The 17160-nt window shown below is 42.9% G+C and overlaps 1 protein-coding gene across 1 annotated transcript in view; it reads left to right on the plus strand.

The window, feature by feature from the left end:
* The first annotated feature begins 1413 nt into the window (after positions 1 to 1413).
* The window catches only part of STMND1 (stathmin domain containing 1), a 37040-nt gene continuing 21293 nt past the window's right edge, over positions 1414 to 17160 (plus strand). The window contains exons 1-2 of the mRNA XM_064295238.1: positions 1414 to 1494; positions 10928 to 11108. Of these exons, the coding sequence (XP_064151308.1) occupies positions 1414 to 1494; positions 10928 to 11108 (262 nt within the window). The remainder of the gene's footprint in view (positions 1495 to 10927; positions 11109 to 17160) is intronic.

Here is a 17160-nt window from a genome sequence, read left to right on the forward strand (position 1 = left end):
CATTCATTAAACTTTCTAAAGAACACGTCATAGGTGTTCTTTGTGGTGGATTATTCTGGTTGAGAGGTTTCCAGTTCCTAGCGGGAACATTTCATTCGTCTTATTACACCCGTAATTAATACTTACAGATATGTTCCCCCAAACACTATTTTAGCCTTGTTTTGATAATTATAATGCTTTGATATGAGTTTCATTTCCTCTTCTTCCCTTTTCCTCAATTTTAATAGAAGAAAAAACAACAAGCAGTATCATCCAAGTGGTAAGAGGAAAGGAGACTATAATGCGACTAAATGCTGTAAAGAAAAAACCAGTTTCCTGCAACACAGCTGACCACTGGTTTCTTTAGAAGGATCCAGGAGTTTTTCAAGTCCAAGAAGCCTTAGTTGTGTTTTCCTGGTGTTGTGGAAACATGGACTGTGAGTCTGGCGACCATCAGGTTCCTCATTCTAGCTTCCTCATTAACTAGTTTTCTGGTCTCCTTAAAGTCACTCAGCCTGTCCGAGTTTGCAGCCTGTAAAATGAGGGGCTACTAAAGGACTATTAAGACCTCTTTAGGCTCTCTTTCACGTAAGAAAAAAGATTTCAAAATACAAAATTCAAAATAGGATTCAAAGAAAAAATCCAGGAGAGGCAAATATGTTGCTCATTTGGGCAGTCGGCCTGGCCTGCCTTCTTTTGATCGGTTACACTGTTTTTATTTAACTCTGTAACATGCTCTTTCCTTACAACCTAACAGCTCAAACTTTGCATCTCCCGTAACAATGATTTGCACGACCATTAGCTGTTCATGGTCCTAAATGTCTGGGGTACGTGTTGTCTGGGTTTCCGTTTCAGTGTCCTATCCGGGGGTCACCGTGTCAGACTTCCTCTAGTACTGTCTCGGCCGCCTCCACTGTCTACCTGCCCTCCGGGGTGGCCTTCACCGATTGGAACCCTGTGTCACCTTCCACACAGTCCTAGAAAAGCCAATAACTAGAGTGCGTGGCCCAGGCACCAGAGGTGAGGGCGTGTCCCCACGTCTTAGAAAGGAAAGAATGAAGTCTCCAGAGGATGCATTCGACTAATGCACTTTTAAAACGAACTCAGCCACTTCGTTCTGGAGAGGGCTGGAGTTTGCATCACAGTCGTGATTTAGATGCCTCCAACTTCTTAGTTTTCAGTTACAAAAGCCCATTACCTCCCCGGTCCCAGGTCGGCGTGACGCGTTTTATTGTGGTAACAGTTCCCGGCAACTGCCCGAATGCCTGCGAGCCTCCTGCCTAGCCTGTACATGCAGAAGGTGAGAGAAGCGGGAGGTGCTGAAACGCAGGGGCGCACCATCGCGGGGGTGCACGGGGCGCAGGGGCGCAGGACGACGGCAGCGCGGGGGCCAGAACCGCAGCCTGGCTAGAAGCGCAGCGCGCCACGCGCAGCATGGGCTGCGGACCTTCCCAACCCGTCGAAGAGCAGAGACGCGTCCCCGCGCCCAGGAAGGGCTGGGAAGAGGAGGTCAAGGTAAAAAAAAAAAAAAAAAAAAATCAAAACTAGGCAAACAACCTCACGCCTGTTTTTTCACTATCCGTTTGCCTGGGAGGTCTCGCTTTTCCGACGCTTGGGGGCGGCTGGGATTAGGTGGAGCAGGGCCCCCTGGGACTCCCAGCCCACCTAGTGGGTGGGTTGTTAGATCGGGCAGCGAGGGGGCACCTCTGTTCCGCCAGCAATTAGCTGCTGTCTAAATCAGGTCTTTGTGCTGCTATGGACTAGTTTTGAGGGCCTCTTGTGTGTTCTGTGTTTAATGCGCCGGCCAAGGTGGTCACACTCCAGAGCGGGGGCAAGAATAAGACGGTGAGAGGCGCGTCCGCATAGAGCTGTGATTGGCTGTGATTCTCAGGGGAAGGTGGGAGTTCCCGGGAGCTGCCATATGTTGTTGACTTCCGGAAACCCTTTTGGGAGTTACCTAGAGCTGGGAGAAATCTTAGAAGCCCTCAGAGTTCTTTTGCTCTACAGATAGGGACCCTGAGACCCCGAGAGGTGGGCGTCTTCCCAGAAGCTGCACAGCTTGTTTGGGGCCAGAGCTAGGGATAGTATTTAATTTTCAAGAGCCTCATCCCAGAGCTCTTTCCACTTCACTTCAAGGTTACATCTCCTGGTAGTTCTTCTGGAGACATATAGGGGAATTTTTTTTTAGGTTGAGGGATGGAGAGATTGATTGGGTTGGTGGAAGCTGAAATCCATCCTCACCACCATCAAAATGCCACACTCTCAAATAGGAACCGACAACAGTCCCTTCCAGAGAGGTTACCCAAGGATAGGGTTACCAGTTGCCATCAGTCAACTCCGACTCCTGGTGACCCTATGTGTGTCAGAGTAGAAGTGTGCTCCATAGGATTTTCAATGGCTGAATTTTTGAAAGTGGACTGCCAGGCCTTTCTTCTGAGGCATCCCTGGGTGGCCTTGAACCTCTAACCTTTTTGACTGTTTGCATCATCCAGGGACTGCAAAGATAGGGTTACCATATGATTCATCACTGAAATCAGAGCGGTTTTGAGAGTGAAAGGGTACACTGTTTATAAATTTGCTCAAACAGTTTGACTTAAGCCTGGACTGTCCTTAAGAAAGCAGGGCTTATGGCCACCTACCAAGGGGGCATTGTGGGAGTTCTTATTTAAAGAGCATGTGCTTTCTCTGAGTATGCATTGTGCAAGGCACTATTAGGTGCCAGTTTGAACACCTACTATGTATGAGGTGTATCTGCTGCAGTACATTACAAAGACAAACAAGAGTCTCATGAAGACTGAGATTTAGGCTTAGTACCCTCAGGGAAGCCTGCACTCCGATGCCCACCCACCTTGACCCTTGTTTTCCGCTTTTCATCCCAATACCACTGTCGTGTCCAGGCACATGTTACCTCTTACCCTGTCTTTCTGCCTCTCCTGTGACCATTCTAACCATTCTACCACCCACACTGCCCCTTATCTTCCAAGGAAAAAAATCCCTTTAGTGTGCAAACCCCTTTACAATTTGGCCCCATCCCTTTTCTCTAAAGTCACCTTCTCTACTGCCTCCTCACCCATGGACTCTCAGGTTGGCCAAACCAAATAACTTGTGTTCAGTTCTTTAAGCCTTCAAACACCTATGCGCCTCTACCCCTGACATTCCCTCTTTCTAGAGTGCCCTCTCCCGACCCCTTGCCCTGTCAGCCTGATGAGTTCTTACATATCTTTTAATACTACCTCTAACACTATTGCTGTTACACCCTTATCATGTGGTAAATGTTTGTTTCAAGGTCCTTCTCCCCCATCGGTTTATGGGCTTGTTGAGTACAGTTGGAATCCCTGGGTGGTACTGTTAATGCGCTTGCCTGCTAACCAAAAGGTTGGAGGTTCAGGTCTACCCAGCAGTGCCTTGGAAGAAAAGCCTGGCGATCTTTTTTTAAAAAATCAGCCATTCGTCTGGGATCTGAAACGCTAGCAAGCAGCCATCTAAGATCCATCAATTGGTCTCAACCCACCTGGATCAAAGGAGAATGAAGAACACCAAGGACACAAGGTAATTACCAGCCCAAGAGACAGAAAGGCCCACATGAACCAGAGACGACATCATCCTGAGAACCAGAAGAACTAGATGGTGCCCGGCTACAACTGATGACTGCCCTGACAGGGAACACAACAGAGAACCCCTGAAGGAGCAGGAGAGCAGTGGGATGCAGACCCCAAATTCTCATAAAAAGAACAGACTTAATGGTGACTGAGACTGGAAGGACCCCGGTGGTCATGGCCCCCAGACCTTCTGTTGGCCCAGGACAGGAACCATTCCCGAAGGCAACTCTTCAGACAGGGATTGGACTGGACAATGGGTTGGAGAGGGATGCTGGTGAGGAGTGAGCTTCTTGGATCAGGTGGACACTTGAGACTATGTTGGCATCTTCTGCCTGGAGGGGAGATGAGAGCGTGGAGGGCGTTAGAAGCTGGCAAAATGGACACGAAAAGAGAGAGTGGAGGGAGAGAGCGGGCTGTCTCATTGGGGGGAGAGTAATTGGGGGTGTGTAGCAAGGTGTATATGGATTTTTGTGTGGGAGACTGACATGATTTGTAAACTTTCACTTAAAGCACAATAAAAATTATATTAAAAAAAAATCAGCCACTGAAAACCTTATGGAGCACAGGTCTACTCTGACACACATGGGGTCGCCATGAGTTGGGTTCAACTCAGTGACAACTGATTGAGTACAATTTGGTGATTTTACTGCTTATTATTGCTGTGAATCAATATGTGGGAATAAGTTTTTCTTTTTCCAAAAAATACATGAATGTGGTTAAAGGATTAATCTGTTGCTCTTTTCCCTTTTTGTACAAAATCTCCATTTTATTTTGATGATTATATGTATCCCTCTTGATTATTATGATTATCTGTAAGACACTTGGAGCCCTGGTGGCATAGTGGTTAAGAGCTTGGCTGATAACCAAAAGGTCGGCTGTTCAAATCCATCAGCTACTCCTTGGAAACCCTGTGGGGCAGCTCTACTCTGTCCTCTAGGGTCGCTATGAGTCAGGATTGACTTGACGGCAACAGGCTTTTTTTTTTTTCTTTTTTAATAAGACACTCAGGAGCCCAGGTGGTGTAGTGGTTAAGTGCTTGGCTGCCAACCGGAAGGTCAGCGGTTTGAACCCACCGGATACTCCATACAAGAAAGATGTGGCAGTCTGCTTCTCTAAAGATTTATGGCCTTGGAAGCCCTATGGGGCAATACTACTCTGTCCTACGAGGTCACTATGAGTTGGAATCCATTCGATTGCAGTGGGCTTTTGGCATATAATCCACTTGATGGAAGAACATTTTCACTATTTGTCTTTCTTTTCTGACCATTACCATTATTCATTTCATTTCATGATTCTTACTGAAAATAATTTTGTTGTGTAGGGCAGGAGGGCATCCTCAGAAGTAAATACACTAGGTCCCTCTAGACTAGACCTCCACAACGCCTGGGAGGGTTCCTGGGTTGCTTCCTGGTTAAGATAGTCTTCACCTCTCCCTTGGAATTTTGTGCAAGTCTCCTGACTGGTCTCCCTGCATTCCTTCTCCACTACTCCCCTCCACCTGCCTTTGTGCCCCAATTCTCCACACCGTGTCCAGAGTGATCTTTCTAAAACTAAAATCTGATCATGTCAGTCCTTTTTGAAAAAAGTCACTGACCCATTATGGAGGCACATGAACCAGTGGTCAAGAGTATGATTACTTAGGTCTGACTTCTAGAGCCCTGGTGGTGCAGTGGTTAAGAGATATGGTGAGTTATGGCTGCTAACCCAAAGGCTGGCAGTTTGAATCCATCAGCCACTCCCTGGAAACCCTATGGGGCAGTTCTACTCTGTCCTATAGACGGAATTGACTAGATGGCAATGTGACCTTGGCCAAATTATTTAAACTCTCTGTGCCTTGTCCATAAAATGAAGATAATATTTATTTCATAGAGTTTTTGTGATAATTAAATGAACTCAATCCACATAAAGTGTTCATAACAATGCCAGACACAGAATGAGTGCTCAATATTAGTTATTACTACTATTATTATTATAAGATAAAATCCTATATCCTTAGCATGTCATACTAGCCCATCCTTCAGCTGACTTCTGCCACCTTCTCCAGTTTCATTTTCACACACTCATGTTCAACTCATATTTTACCAATTGTTCTTTGCCAAGTCCATTCTGTTTCTATCTCCACGGCTCTGCGCCCATGTTTTTTCTTTCCCTTTCAGAACTTCCCTTCCTTCTTCCTTCCTGGTCCACATGCCAAATATATACCTATCTTTCAACAAGACTGCTCAAGGAAACACTCCCTAAGCTATCCCTAACATCCCCTGACCCTGCCACCCTGCCAGCAAAGTTGACCTTATACCTCCTCCTATCATATTTAAAGGAAACCCTGGTGGTGGTGTAGTGGTTAAGAGCTATAGCTACTAACCAAAAGGTCAGCAGTTCAAATCCACCAGGCACTCCTTGGAAACCCTGTGGGGCAGTTCTACCCTGTCCTATAGGGTCACTGTGAGTTGGAATCCACTTGATGGCAATGGGTTTGGGTTTTTTTTTTTTTTTTTGGTTTATCATATTTTAAAGCATTTTTTTGTATTTATTTGTTCCCATTTTGCCCCCCCTCTCCATCCTGAGCTATTACCTCCTTGAGCACTGGAACTGTATTTTATCTCTGTAGCTCCAGTATTTATTACCGTTCCTTGAATATGTCTCGAGTGACTGCATATCCCTGCCAGGCCCCCCCAATTCCTGGGTATCTTCTTGTCTCATAGTAGCATAACTAGACTAATGACAGTTGGCTAAAAGGAAATTCAATATTAAAATAACCACCTGAAAATAGACTCGGAGTCACCCCCCCCCCCAAAGCACTTGAATTTGGAAACCTGTTCTGGAAAAGGTCTGATTACTATTATTAATTAAGCTCTCTATTTTTTATAGCCATGAAAATAATAATGCTTCACCACCTGCATAAATTCATAGGGCTCCCAACTAAGTGCATCTCTCGGAGTCTAGTAGTTCAGGGGTGTCTTTAAAATCAGATGAACGTGTTTCTTGCATGAAATATTTATTTTTCGTAGCTGCACAGTTTTAAAATATCCTGAATTGAACTTCTTGAGACCTGTCTAGAGACTTCCTCTTCACTTTTACCTTAGTCTAAAGTGGTAAGAGCAGACGGTGCAATAAAATAATATTAATACATAATATTAAGAAAAGCACGGGGAGCTTTTCTTAGATGGAGAAATGCTGTTTTTCTCTACGAATAACACAAAGTTATTTGCCTGTTACAAAAGGGAGGAGGCTAGGCTGAAGAGATGTTCTCCGAGGATCCTTCAGAGTTTTCCTTGATATTTGATAATTCTTGTATATTTTTAGTAAAAGGGATTGAATTATTTCTAAAAGTCCATTTTTTTAAAAAAAGATCACATTGCTGATTGGCTTTTGGCAGGTTGCTATTTATTTCTATGTTCATTTCTATGAAAAAAACTAGGGTTTTGAACAACAAATCATATATGTCTATAGACAAATATACTCATAAAACATTTTGGCCAATAATTGATTTAAGGAGGTTTCAGCACCAGGGATCCTCAACGAATGACTGCCCCCCAAGTTGTTTGGTAAATGTGTTTCCCAAAAGTTTTAGACCCATTTATGCAATACCTCTAGACACCCCTCCACCCCTCCCCAAAAAAGCTATCTGTGGTTAAAAGCAATACCATTTTTGGAATGGTGATGACCGGAATTCACAACTTTTCAGTTCTGTCTAAAACTGATATAATTTTATCCCCAAGATGCTGAAGTATAAAATAAAATTGATGCAAAATGTAGAAACAAACTGTACTTCTGCTACCATTTCATCTCAAGGAAAAAATACAACCTTCCCGTGGTCTCCCGTACCCCAGTATCATTCCTTATATGATGCAGGTAGACTTCTTGGATGAAAATATAAACTCTGCATATATAGATGGGGAGGGGAACCTGTTTCACCATGTCCCCCAAGAGGCATTGATCTAATTGATATGTAAATATTTTGGATCTTTAGGACATTCTTAATTTTGAAAGGAGAAAAACCTTACATTTCTGCTGTAGAAATTGAAGGCTGGTACATGTTATTTTATGCTAGAAGGTTGTGATTCATCTACAAGAATTTGAATTTTGCTCACTAACAGCGCTCAAAGGCAGACTGTAGCTAAGTAAGCACAAATGGGTCAAGAGCGTTGCTAAAGCCTAGATTCCAAACCTAAGTAGCTGTAGTAGCTTTAATGAAACGATTGTGAGGTCATTCAAGGTTAAATCTATTCCCAGTTGTAGGTTATGGAACATCTTTGTGAAAAGATGGAAAATTTTCAAATTCGCTCTCATTTCCAATGTGGGCATTTGTTAGTGTTAAATCATTTACTTTTTTTCAGGACTTCCACTTGGAAATGTTATATGTTAAAATGAGTCCCTATAAGTAATTTGGTGCTTCACTAGGATTATAAAATAATGAATATGCAAAAAAAAAAAAAGAACTTCTGAAAATATCCGTCTAACTAAACTGCAGATATTGGCCTTTAATAGTTCACTTGGAAAGCATGTGAAATCTGATTTGCATCTTTACCTTTAGCATGAACTGCAAGCCCTTGAAAACAAAAGTGTCAGACAGGGTCTCCTTTTCGTTTGTTATCGCTAAAGGCAACAGATCTCTTTTCTGGGACTCTTTACTGTTGGGGCAGTACCTGTGCTTTTGATAAAAGACAAAGAGGGAAAACAAGAGAAGCAGCTACTTGCTCTCAGGCTTTCTCCTTGTTCTGATTCATATTTCAAGCTTTTGGGTGCTTGTTTGGTTGGTAAGTTGGCTGGTTTTCATATTTTCCCATGTAGTCCTGAGCATTAGAAATAATTAACCCTCAACCCAAGGAGGTGATGTGGTTGACATAAGTCTCCCGACAAACATGTAAGAATCCCTGATTGATGAGAACCTGTGAAAATGGTGTGGGGGTGGCGTCTGATCTCTAACTTCATAAGTGGGAAGAAGAATCAAGATCAACGTCACAAGCCTGATTGCTGTGAGATGAAGGTCAGACATGCCCCCTCTCTTTACCAATTTCCTCCCATGGCACTGTCTACTTCTCTGCTGGGTTTGATAATTCTTTGCAATGGCCACACAGAACTCACAGACAATACTCACGATTATGGGTTTATTAGGAAAGTAACAGATTACAATTCAGGTTCAGAAACATCAGGATATAGTTCTTTCATCAGGACAGCCTTTTCCTAGCCATGCTTGCAGGCACCCCTCTCTCTGGCCTTTGGCCTCTCTGCCTTGCTCAAGCAAGTGTTACAAAGCCCTTTTAGCTCTCCCGATAAGTGCCCAGAGGCACCCCACTCTGCCACTAAGCCTCCTGCCTAAAGGCACTCAGCTTTCTCGCTCTGCAGGCAGAGAAGCCCACCACGCCATCTCCTGCCAGTCTCTACTGCTGCCGTTTCTCTGCCGTCACTTCTTGCCATCTTGTGTTATAGCTGTCTCTCTCTCAGTCTCTGGTTCCAGAAGCTTCTCAGCACAGGGATCCTGGGTACAAAGGATGCTGTCCACTCTTGGCTGTTCTTTCTGGGTGGTAGTGAGATCCTCTCTTTCCTGCCTCAAATGGCTTATTTCAAGCCCAATGGGATGGCAAAACCGACCAATCCTATTGGTGGGGCACAATTACCCTATTTGCACAGTCCCCCCCAGTCGCTTGGGTGGGAGTTACAAAGCCATGCCACACAAAAGCAACCCATCACACCACAGAACCTAAGAAGGATGAGCTTCTGGGTAATGCAAACAGTTAACATGCTCAGCTGTGTTTGAGTCCTCCCAGAGGCACCTCAGAAGAAAGGCCTGGAGATCTACTTCCAAAAAATCAGCCATTGAAAACCCTATGGAGCACAGTTCTACTCTGACATGCATGGGGGTCACCACGAGTTAGAATCAATTTGAAAGAAACGGGTTTTTCTGACCTTTCTAAAAACAAACAATAAAACAAAACAAAACAAACACCAGATCATTTTATTTTACTTCCATGTGTAAAAATTCCACAAAGTATTCCTGTTGCGTTCAAAATAAAAACAAGTTCCTTTGCTTGCATAACGTGCTTCCCTTTCCCACCTCTACTCCTACCACTTTCTGTCTCAAACAATCTGTTACTGCTATCCTGGAACAATTCAACTTCCTGGAAGCACAAGGTTGTTTCATATCCTCATCTTTGTATACTTTTTCCTCTGTCTAAAATTCCCTTTTCTCCTTGCCTGCTTGAAATTCATTTGTTAAGACCCAATTCAAGCATCTTCTCCTCTTTAAGACTTTTCCTTACCTCCAAAAAGATACCAAATTGTATCACAGTGTAACAGGGCTGGGCTACAGGTATGTCAGTTGGAGGCTTAAGTCCTGAGGCCCTTGGAAGACTCAGGAGACAGAGCAACCTGTGGGCCTGAAAGGTAAAATCAGCGGACACAGAAAGAATAACTAGAAGACAATACTCAGTAGAAGATGTTATGTTATCTCTTCTGGAGAGGCTGAGGAGGTTTCCTCTAGTATATGTGTCTGGGCAGAGAATAGGTTGGCAGTTAAGGACACCCACTATAAGCTTTGGCTTCTAATGAAATGAAAAGGGGGAACAGTGCAACCCAAGCAATGGAAGAAGGGTCAGAAGTGGTTGAGTGGTTGAGAGGAGACACTAGTTAGAGGAGATAGGAGAAAAGTTTTCCTGGACATACTAATATTTCATCCTGATATCCTTCAAAATGTTCAATAGAGTAACTTGTCCCTGGTAGATTCATATTAGATACTGTATTAGTTTCCTGTTGCTGCCATAACAAATTACCACAAGCATAGTGCCTTCATACAACACAATTTATTCTCTTACAGGTCTGGAGGTGAAGTCCAAAATCAGTTTCACCGGCTAATGTCCAACTGTCGGCAGGGCTACTTCCTTTAGGAGGTTCTGAGGAGAGCGTCCTTTTCCTTCCCGTTTCCGGCTCCTACAGCTGCATTTCTTACCCCCTGGCCCTTTCCTTGATCTTCAAAGCCAGCAAGCAGCAGCACAACATTTTTAAATCTCTCTCTGCTTCCATGGCCACATTGCCTTTCCTCTTCCACAGTCAAATCTCCCTGTCTCTCTCATAGACGAACACTCTTGGTTACATTTAGGGCCCACCTGGATAATGCAGGATAATCTTCCCATCTCAAGGTCCTTACCTCAGTCGTATCCGCAAAGTCCCTTTTGCTATATACGTTGACATCTACAGGTTCTGGGGATTAGAACATGGATATTTTAGGGGCCATTAATTAGCCTGTGACCAGTACTTGGTGGGTAAATATTCACAACATTGTTTTCACTTTCCAAGAAACCACTTTCTAAGAAATCTTGTCTCTCACAAAGCCCTTCCTTCCCTTTCCACAGGCTGATGTTGGTGAGACTCATTCCGAGGACAATTGCAGACCCCAGATTAAAGCTCCTCTGCCCAAGGACACTGCAGACAGTGCAGAGGGCCTGGAAAAACGGGCCCAGATGGGAAGCTTACCCGGAACCATTCCAGAAAGTTCCCCATCTCCTAGTGAACAAAATGGAAGAGTACATTCAGGTAAAAAGCCCCCATTCCTATTGCTCACCACAAAATACTGTTTCTCAAAAGATATTTGCTAAAGATATGCTTTGTGGGCCATGCAACACTCTAAATGACAAGGCCCCTGTCTCAAAGATAATAGAATTTAACCTTATACCTTCATTAAACAACAACAAAAAAAAATCTGTTGCTGTTGAGTCTGACTCAAGGGACCCTCTAGGGCAAAGCAGAACTGCCCCATAGAGTCTCCAAGGAGCACCTGGTGAATTCGAATGGCCAACCTTTTGGTTAGCAGTTGTAGCTGTTAACAACTACACCACCACGGTTTCCTAGGCCTTCGTAACATAAGTAAATGATGCCAACTATGAACTTCTTGTTGAGGAGGTAATTAAAACGCTCTTTGCTTTCTGTTTTTGTTTTTTAACTAAGAGTCATTATTAGGAGTATGGGAACAGGTCTTAGGAATAGGAGAGTAGCCCAAGCGAGAAAAAACAAACCAGTTGCTATCAAGTGGATTCTGACTCCTGGCAACCCCATGTGTTTCTGAGTAGAACTGTGCTCCACAGGGCTTTCAGTGGCTGATTCTTCAGAAGTAGATCACCAGGCCTCTCTTCCCAGGCACCTCTGGTTGGGTTCAGACCACCAACTTTTCGGTTAGCAGTCGAGTGCTTAACCATTTGCACTACCAGAAACTGCAGGAATAGCTCAGGCTTTGGTTACCAAACAAAAAAGCAAACCAGCTTTGGTTAAATTCCCACTATGTTAATCCCTCTCCAAGGGAAAGTTTTACATGTGAAAAAATAAATAAAACCTACATCAAACTGTTTCCCCTGTCTTTCCCTATCCATAATATCAGCAAATGTATAATAAAGAAATCTTTCAAACTGAACATAAAAGAAGTAATTACGACCTGGTGTGTTATTTAGAAACTATTTGTGGTTTTTCCTGTGGTGTGTTTCCCTTTACTTGAGCTACCCCCTGGTGTTGATTGAAGAGATTTTATTTATGTTTTATCAGTCTTTGGAGCGGGGGGGGGGGGGGTGGGAAATGAACTTAACAGAACTCAAGGAAAAATACTCTGTTTTACCTTTTGGAAGGAATTTCATTTTATTCTTTGTTTCTGAAGTTTTTCTCCTGGGTACAAGTTGGGATTGGACAATAGATGTGTTGATAAATGAAATTTTTTTTCCTTTGACTTTCACCGATACTCGGGTTATCACAGATTTTATATTTATTCACGTCTTGTGGTGCTGCTCTGATGTGGAGGTGACCTCTGAGAATGAGGTGGGAGTAGAAAATGTGGCGCCTTCCCTTCCATGTGTTAGGCCAGCAAGCACTTTTCTTCTCACTAATTCCTTTGGTGTGACTCCATTCTAGAGTGCAACTCAAATGCCTAAGATCTATGTTGTTAACAGACTATAGATGGCCAGGAGGAGGGGGACCGTGGTGTGTCCTAGGATGCTCAGTCTAGCCAGGTGTGTGCTGTTAAAGGCAGTCTGGGAAGGGTGACAGGTAAGCAGGGTAGCGCTAAGAGAGAACGGCTTGAGGAAGGGAGCTGTATTAGTTTCCTTGGGCTGCCATAACAAAACACCAGAAAGTGGGTGGCTTATGAGAACAGAAATTTGTCATCTCACAGTTTTGGAGGCTGAGAGTCTGAATTCAGAGTGTCTGCAGGGCTATGTTCCCTCTCTGAAGACTCTGAAGGCTCTAGGGGAAGATCCTTTCTTGTCTCTCCTGGCTTCTGGTAGCCCCAGGTGTTCTTTGACATCCCTTGGTTTGCAGATGCATCTTCTCGTGGCCGTCTTCCTCCTGTGTGTGTGTTGCTGCGTCTCTTCTTTCCTTTTATAAAGACACTACTCAGATTGGATTAGGACCCACCCTATCCCAGAAGGAAACCCTGGTGGTGCAGTGGTTAAGAGCTATGGCTACTAACCAAAAGGTTAGTAGTTCAAATCCACCAGGTGTTCCTTGGATACTCTATGGGGCAGTTCTACTCTGTCCTATAGGGTCGCTATGAGGCAGAATTGACTTGATGGTAATGGGTTTGGTTTTTGGCTTCTTTCTACCCCAGTATGAATGAATTCATATTAACTGATAACATCTTCAAGACCCGATTTCCAAATAAGGTCACATTCACAGGTACCAGGGATTAGGACTGTTAGGGACTGAATTGTGTCCCCCCAAAATGTGCGTCAACTTGGCTAGGAGATGATTCCCAGTATTGTGTGATTGTCCACCATTTTGTCATCTGATGTGATTTTCATTAATGATGTCAATCCTACTTCTGTGATGTTAATGAGGTGGGATTAGTGGCAGTTATGGTAATGAGGCAAGACTCAATCTACAAGATTAGGGTGAGTTTTAAGTCAATCTCTTTTGAGATATAAAAGAGAAGTGAGCAGAGAGACAGGAAGGGAGACCTCATACCACCAAGAAGCAAGAGCCAGGAGAATAGCTTGTCCTTTGGACCCAGGGTCCCTGCACTGAGAAGCTCGACTGGGGAAGATTGATGACAAGAACCTTCCCCCAGAACTGACAGAGAGAGAAAGCCTTCCCCTGGAGCTGGCACCCTAAATTTGACTTCTAGCCTCCTAAACTGTGAGAGAATAAATTTTCTTTGTTAAAGCCATCTGCTTGTGGTATATCTGTTATTGCAGTACTAGATAACTAAGACAATGACTTTAACATATCTTTCTGGGAGACCCAACTCAATGCATAACAGGAGTGAACCACCAAAAGCAGATCTTTCTAAAATTCAGTGTAAATTAATTTCTAGGAAAGATCTTAACACAGAATGAATAAACACTAATGCCTTGAACTTTATGTTTGTTCTCTGCCCAGTTTCCCTTTCCTCTCCCAATTCTTAGCTTCCTCTTGTCTGCATCCCTGCTCTTCATACCCACAGAGAAATGTTAAGAATTTTAAGTTTGTTTAGCACTAACATTTCCTAAGTATTTCCTCTCTCCTTTTTAATTTTTTTTTTTTTTTGGATAATTTTAGAATTTAAGAAAAGTTGCCAAAAACAAAGAATACCTGTCTTCTTTCACCAAAATTCCCCAGTGTTAACATTTTACCGTGTTTGTGTTATCTTTCTCCCTCCTTCTCTGTCTCTCTCCCCTATATACAAGTATATTTTTTCTGAGGGCAAGTTACGGACATAATGCTATTGCTTTACCCCTAAATACACCAGTGTGTATTTCCTAAAAACAAGGACAGTCTTTGCACAAACACAGTACAGTTAACAAAATCAAGAAATAGTGAAACAGTGTTGTTATCTAATTTGTAGACTGTGTTCAAATACTGTCAAGTGTCTCACTAATGTCCTTTATAAATAAAGTTCTGGTTGAGGATTTAGTCCAGGATCACATGTTTAATTTAATTGTCATATGAGTTTAGTCTCTTTTAATCTGGAATAATTCCTCAGTTTTTCCTTGTCTTTTATGCTCTTGATGTATGTGGAGAGCATCCCCCACAAAAAAGAAACCCCTTTGCTATCAATTGGGACTCGTAGTGATCCCGTAGGACAGAGTAGAACTGCTCCATAGGATTTCCAAGGCTGTAATTTTTTTAATCTTTATGGAAACAGACTGCCACATTTTTCTTCTGAAGAGTGGCTGGTAGATTCAAACCACTGACCTTTTGGTTAGCAACCCAGAGCTTAACCACTCCACCACCAGGGCTCCTTGTGGAGAGTAAAAACCAAAAATACCTGTTGTTGTCAAGTTGAATCTGACTCATAGCCACCCTATAGGACAGAGTAGAACTGCTCCATACAGTTTCCAAGGAGCACCTGGTGGTTTCGAACTGCCAGCCTTTTGGTTAGCAGCCAAACTCTTAACCACTACACCACCAGGGTTTCCTTGTAGAGAATACAGGCCATTTATTTTGTAGAATATTTGTCAGTTTGGGTTTGTCTGATGCTCCTTCATGATTGCGTCCTGGTTATGCATTTTAGCAAGAATATAAAAGACGATATTGTATCCTTCTCAGTACACTGTCAGGAGTTACATGATATCTACTTTTTACTTTTATTATTATTTTTTTTGGCTGTGCAAAAGTTTCTTTTTAATATAGTAAAATTTATTAACCTCTCCTTTTTATTGAATCTGGATTTTGAGTCCTTAAATGCCTTTCACTCTATCAAGATTGAAGAGGAATTCACTGATATTTTCTTATGTGTTTTCATTTTTTATACTTGAGCTTATAATTTTAATGGCATGAGAAAATGCTACTGTAAACATTAATTACGTGGGAAACATGACTGTATGTCTGGTATGAGGCCAGATTTATAAAAAAACAGAATTACATATATTAACAAAGGCAGTCTCTGGATGGTGAGAGTGTGTGCATGTTTATTTTCCTTTTCCTTCTTTTCTGTGTTTTCTGCAGTGAGCATGGATTACTTTGATAATCAGATAGAGGCACAATGTTATTTCTAAGCATTTCCTAATACTCTCCAATGTTCTAAGAAATCATGAAAATAAGTTGAAATGACTGATGTTTTCCAGGGGTCGCTTTATAAATTAACCCAACCGTAACCCATTGCCATCAAGTCGATTCCAACTCGTAGTGACCCTGTAGGATGGAGTAGAACTGCCTCCTAGGGTTTCCAAGGAGAGCCTGATGGATTCAAACTGCCAACCTTTTGGTTAGTGGCCATAGTTCTTAGCCACTATGCCACCAGGGTTTCCACTTCATAAGTTAGCTGCTATAATTGTTAAAGCCAAATACTTTAGTGGGCTCAGAGAGAAATGGATCAAAATAATTTGATGATGTTAGTGACAGATGTCAAGGATGACATTTTTGTAGAACTGTTCTGAGGGAGGGAGACCCTGGTAGCATACTGGTTAAGTGCTACGGCCAATAACCAAAAGGTCAGCAGTTTGAATCCATCAGATTCTCACTGGAAACTCAATGGGCAGTTCTATTCCTTCCTAAAGGGTCGCTATGAGTTGGGATTGACTTGATGGCAACTGGTTTGGATTTTTGGTTGGTTCTGAGGGAGAAGTGGTAGACGACCAGTGGGAAGTGTTTGCATGACCTATTTGGGAGAGGGTAGGTAGAGTCGACATGACACTAGTGGGCTTGGTTTTTGGTTTTTACAGTGAGCTGGTCAAGAACAGGGAGTGAAGGTCATACTGACTTGAATTCAAATCCTTGTTGATTCACTTACTACCCATGTCATCTTGAGCAGATGAATTCCCTCTCGTATCAATTTGTTTATTTATAAAATAATGATGATAAGATCTCTCTCACAGAGTGTTGAATTACATGTTATAAAATATATACAGTGCTTAATGTAGTACCAGACTCATAAGTGCTCGATAAATAGTAAGGAGCCCTGATGGCGCAATGGTTAAGCACGAGGCTGTTAACTGAGAGCTTGGTGGTTTAAACCCATCACTTACTCTGCAGGAAAAAGATGTGGCAATCTACTTCTGTAAAGATTTACAGCCTTTTCACTGTGTGGGACAGTTCTACTCTGTCCTATAGGGCCATTATGAGTCAGAATCAACTTGACAGCAATGGATTTGTTTTTGTTTTTTTGTGTTATTATTTTGACTACCACATGTCCATCAGTTTATTGTACCGTGCTGCCTCGTGTGTTGCTGTCATTCTGGAAGCTATGCCACCAATATTTCAAATACTGATGGGTCACTAATGGTGGACAGGTTTCAGAGAAGCTTCCAGGCTAAAACAGAGTGGGAAGAAAGCCCTGGTCATCTACTTCCAAAAATTAGCCAGTGAAAATCTTATCACAACAGAACATTGCCCTGTGTAGCTCTGAAAGATGAGTGAGTCCAAACATGGCAAAGATCCTGAAGATGGCGCAGGACTGGGCAATGTTTTTATTCTATTATACATAAGGTCACCACGAATTAAAGCTGGCTTGACAGCGACTGGGGCACTGATGGTGCAGTGGTTAGTGTTTGGCTGATAACCAAAAGATCGGCCATTTGAATCCACAAGCTGTTGCATGGAAACCCTGTGGGGCAGTTCTACTCTGTCCTCTAAGGTCGCTATAGGGTCACTATGAGTCGGAATTGACCCCACGGCAATGGGTTTGGTT

The sequence above is a fragment of the Loxodonta africana genome, chromosome 1 (genome assembly GCF_030014295.1).
Source record: "Loxodonta africana isolate mLoxAfr1 chromosome 1, mLoxAfr1.hap2, whole genome shotgun sequence".
NCBI classification, from domain to species: Eukaryota; Metazoa; Chordata; class Mammalia; order Proboscidea; family Elephantidae; genus Loxodonta; species Loxodonta africana.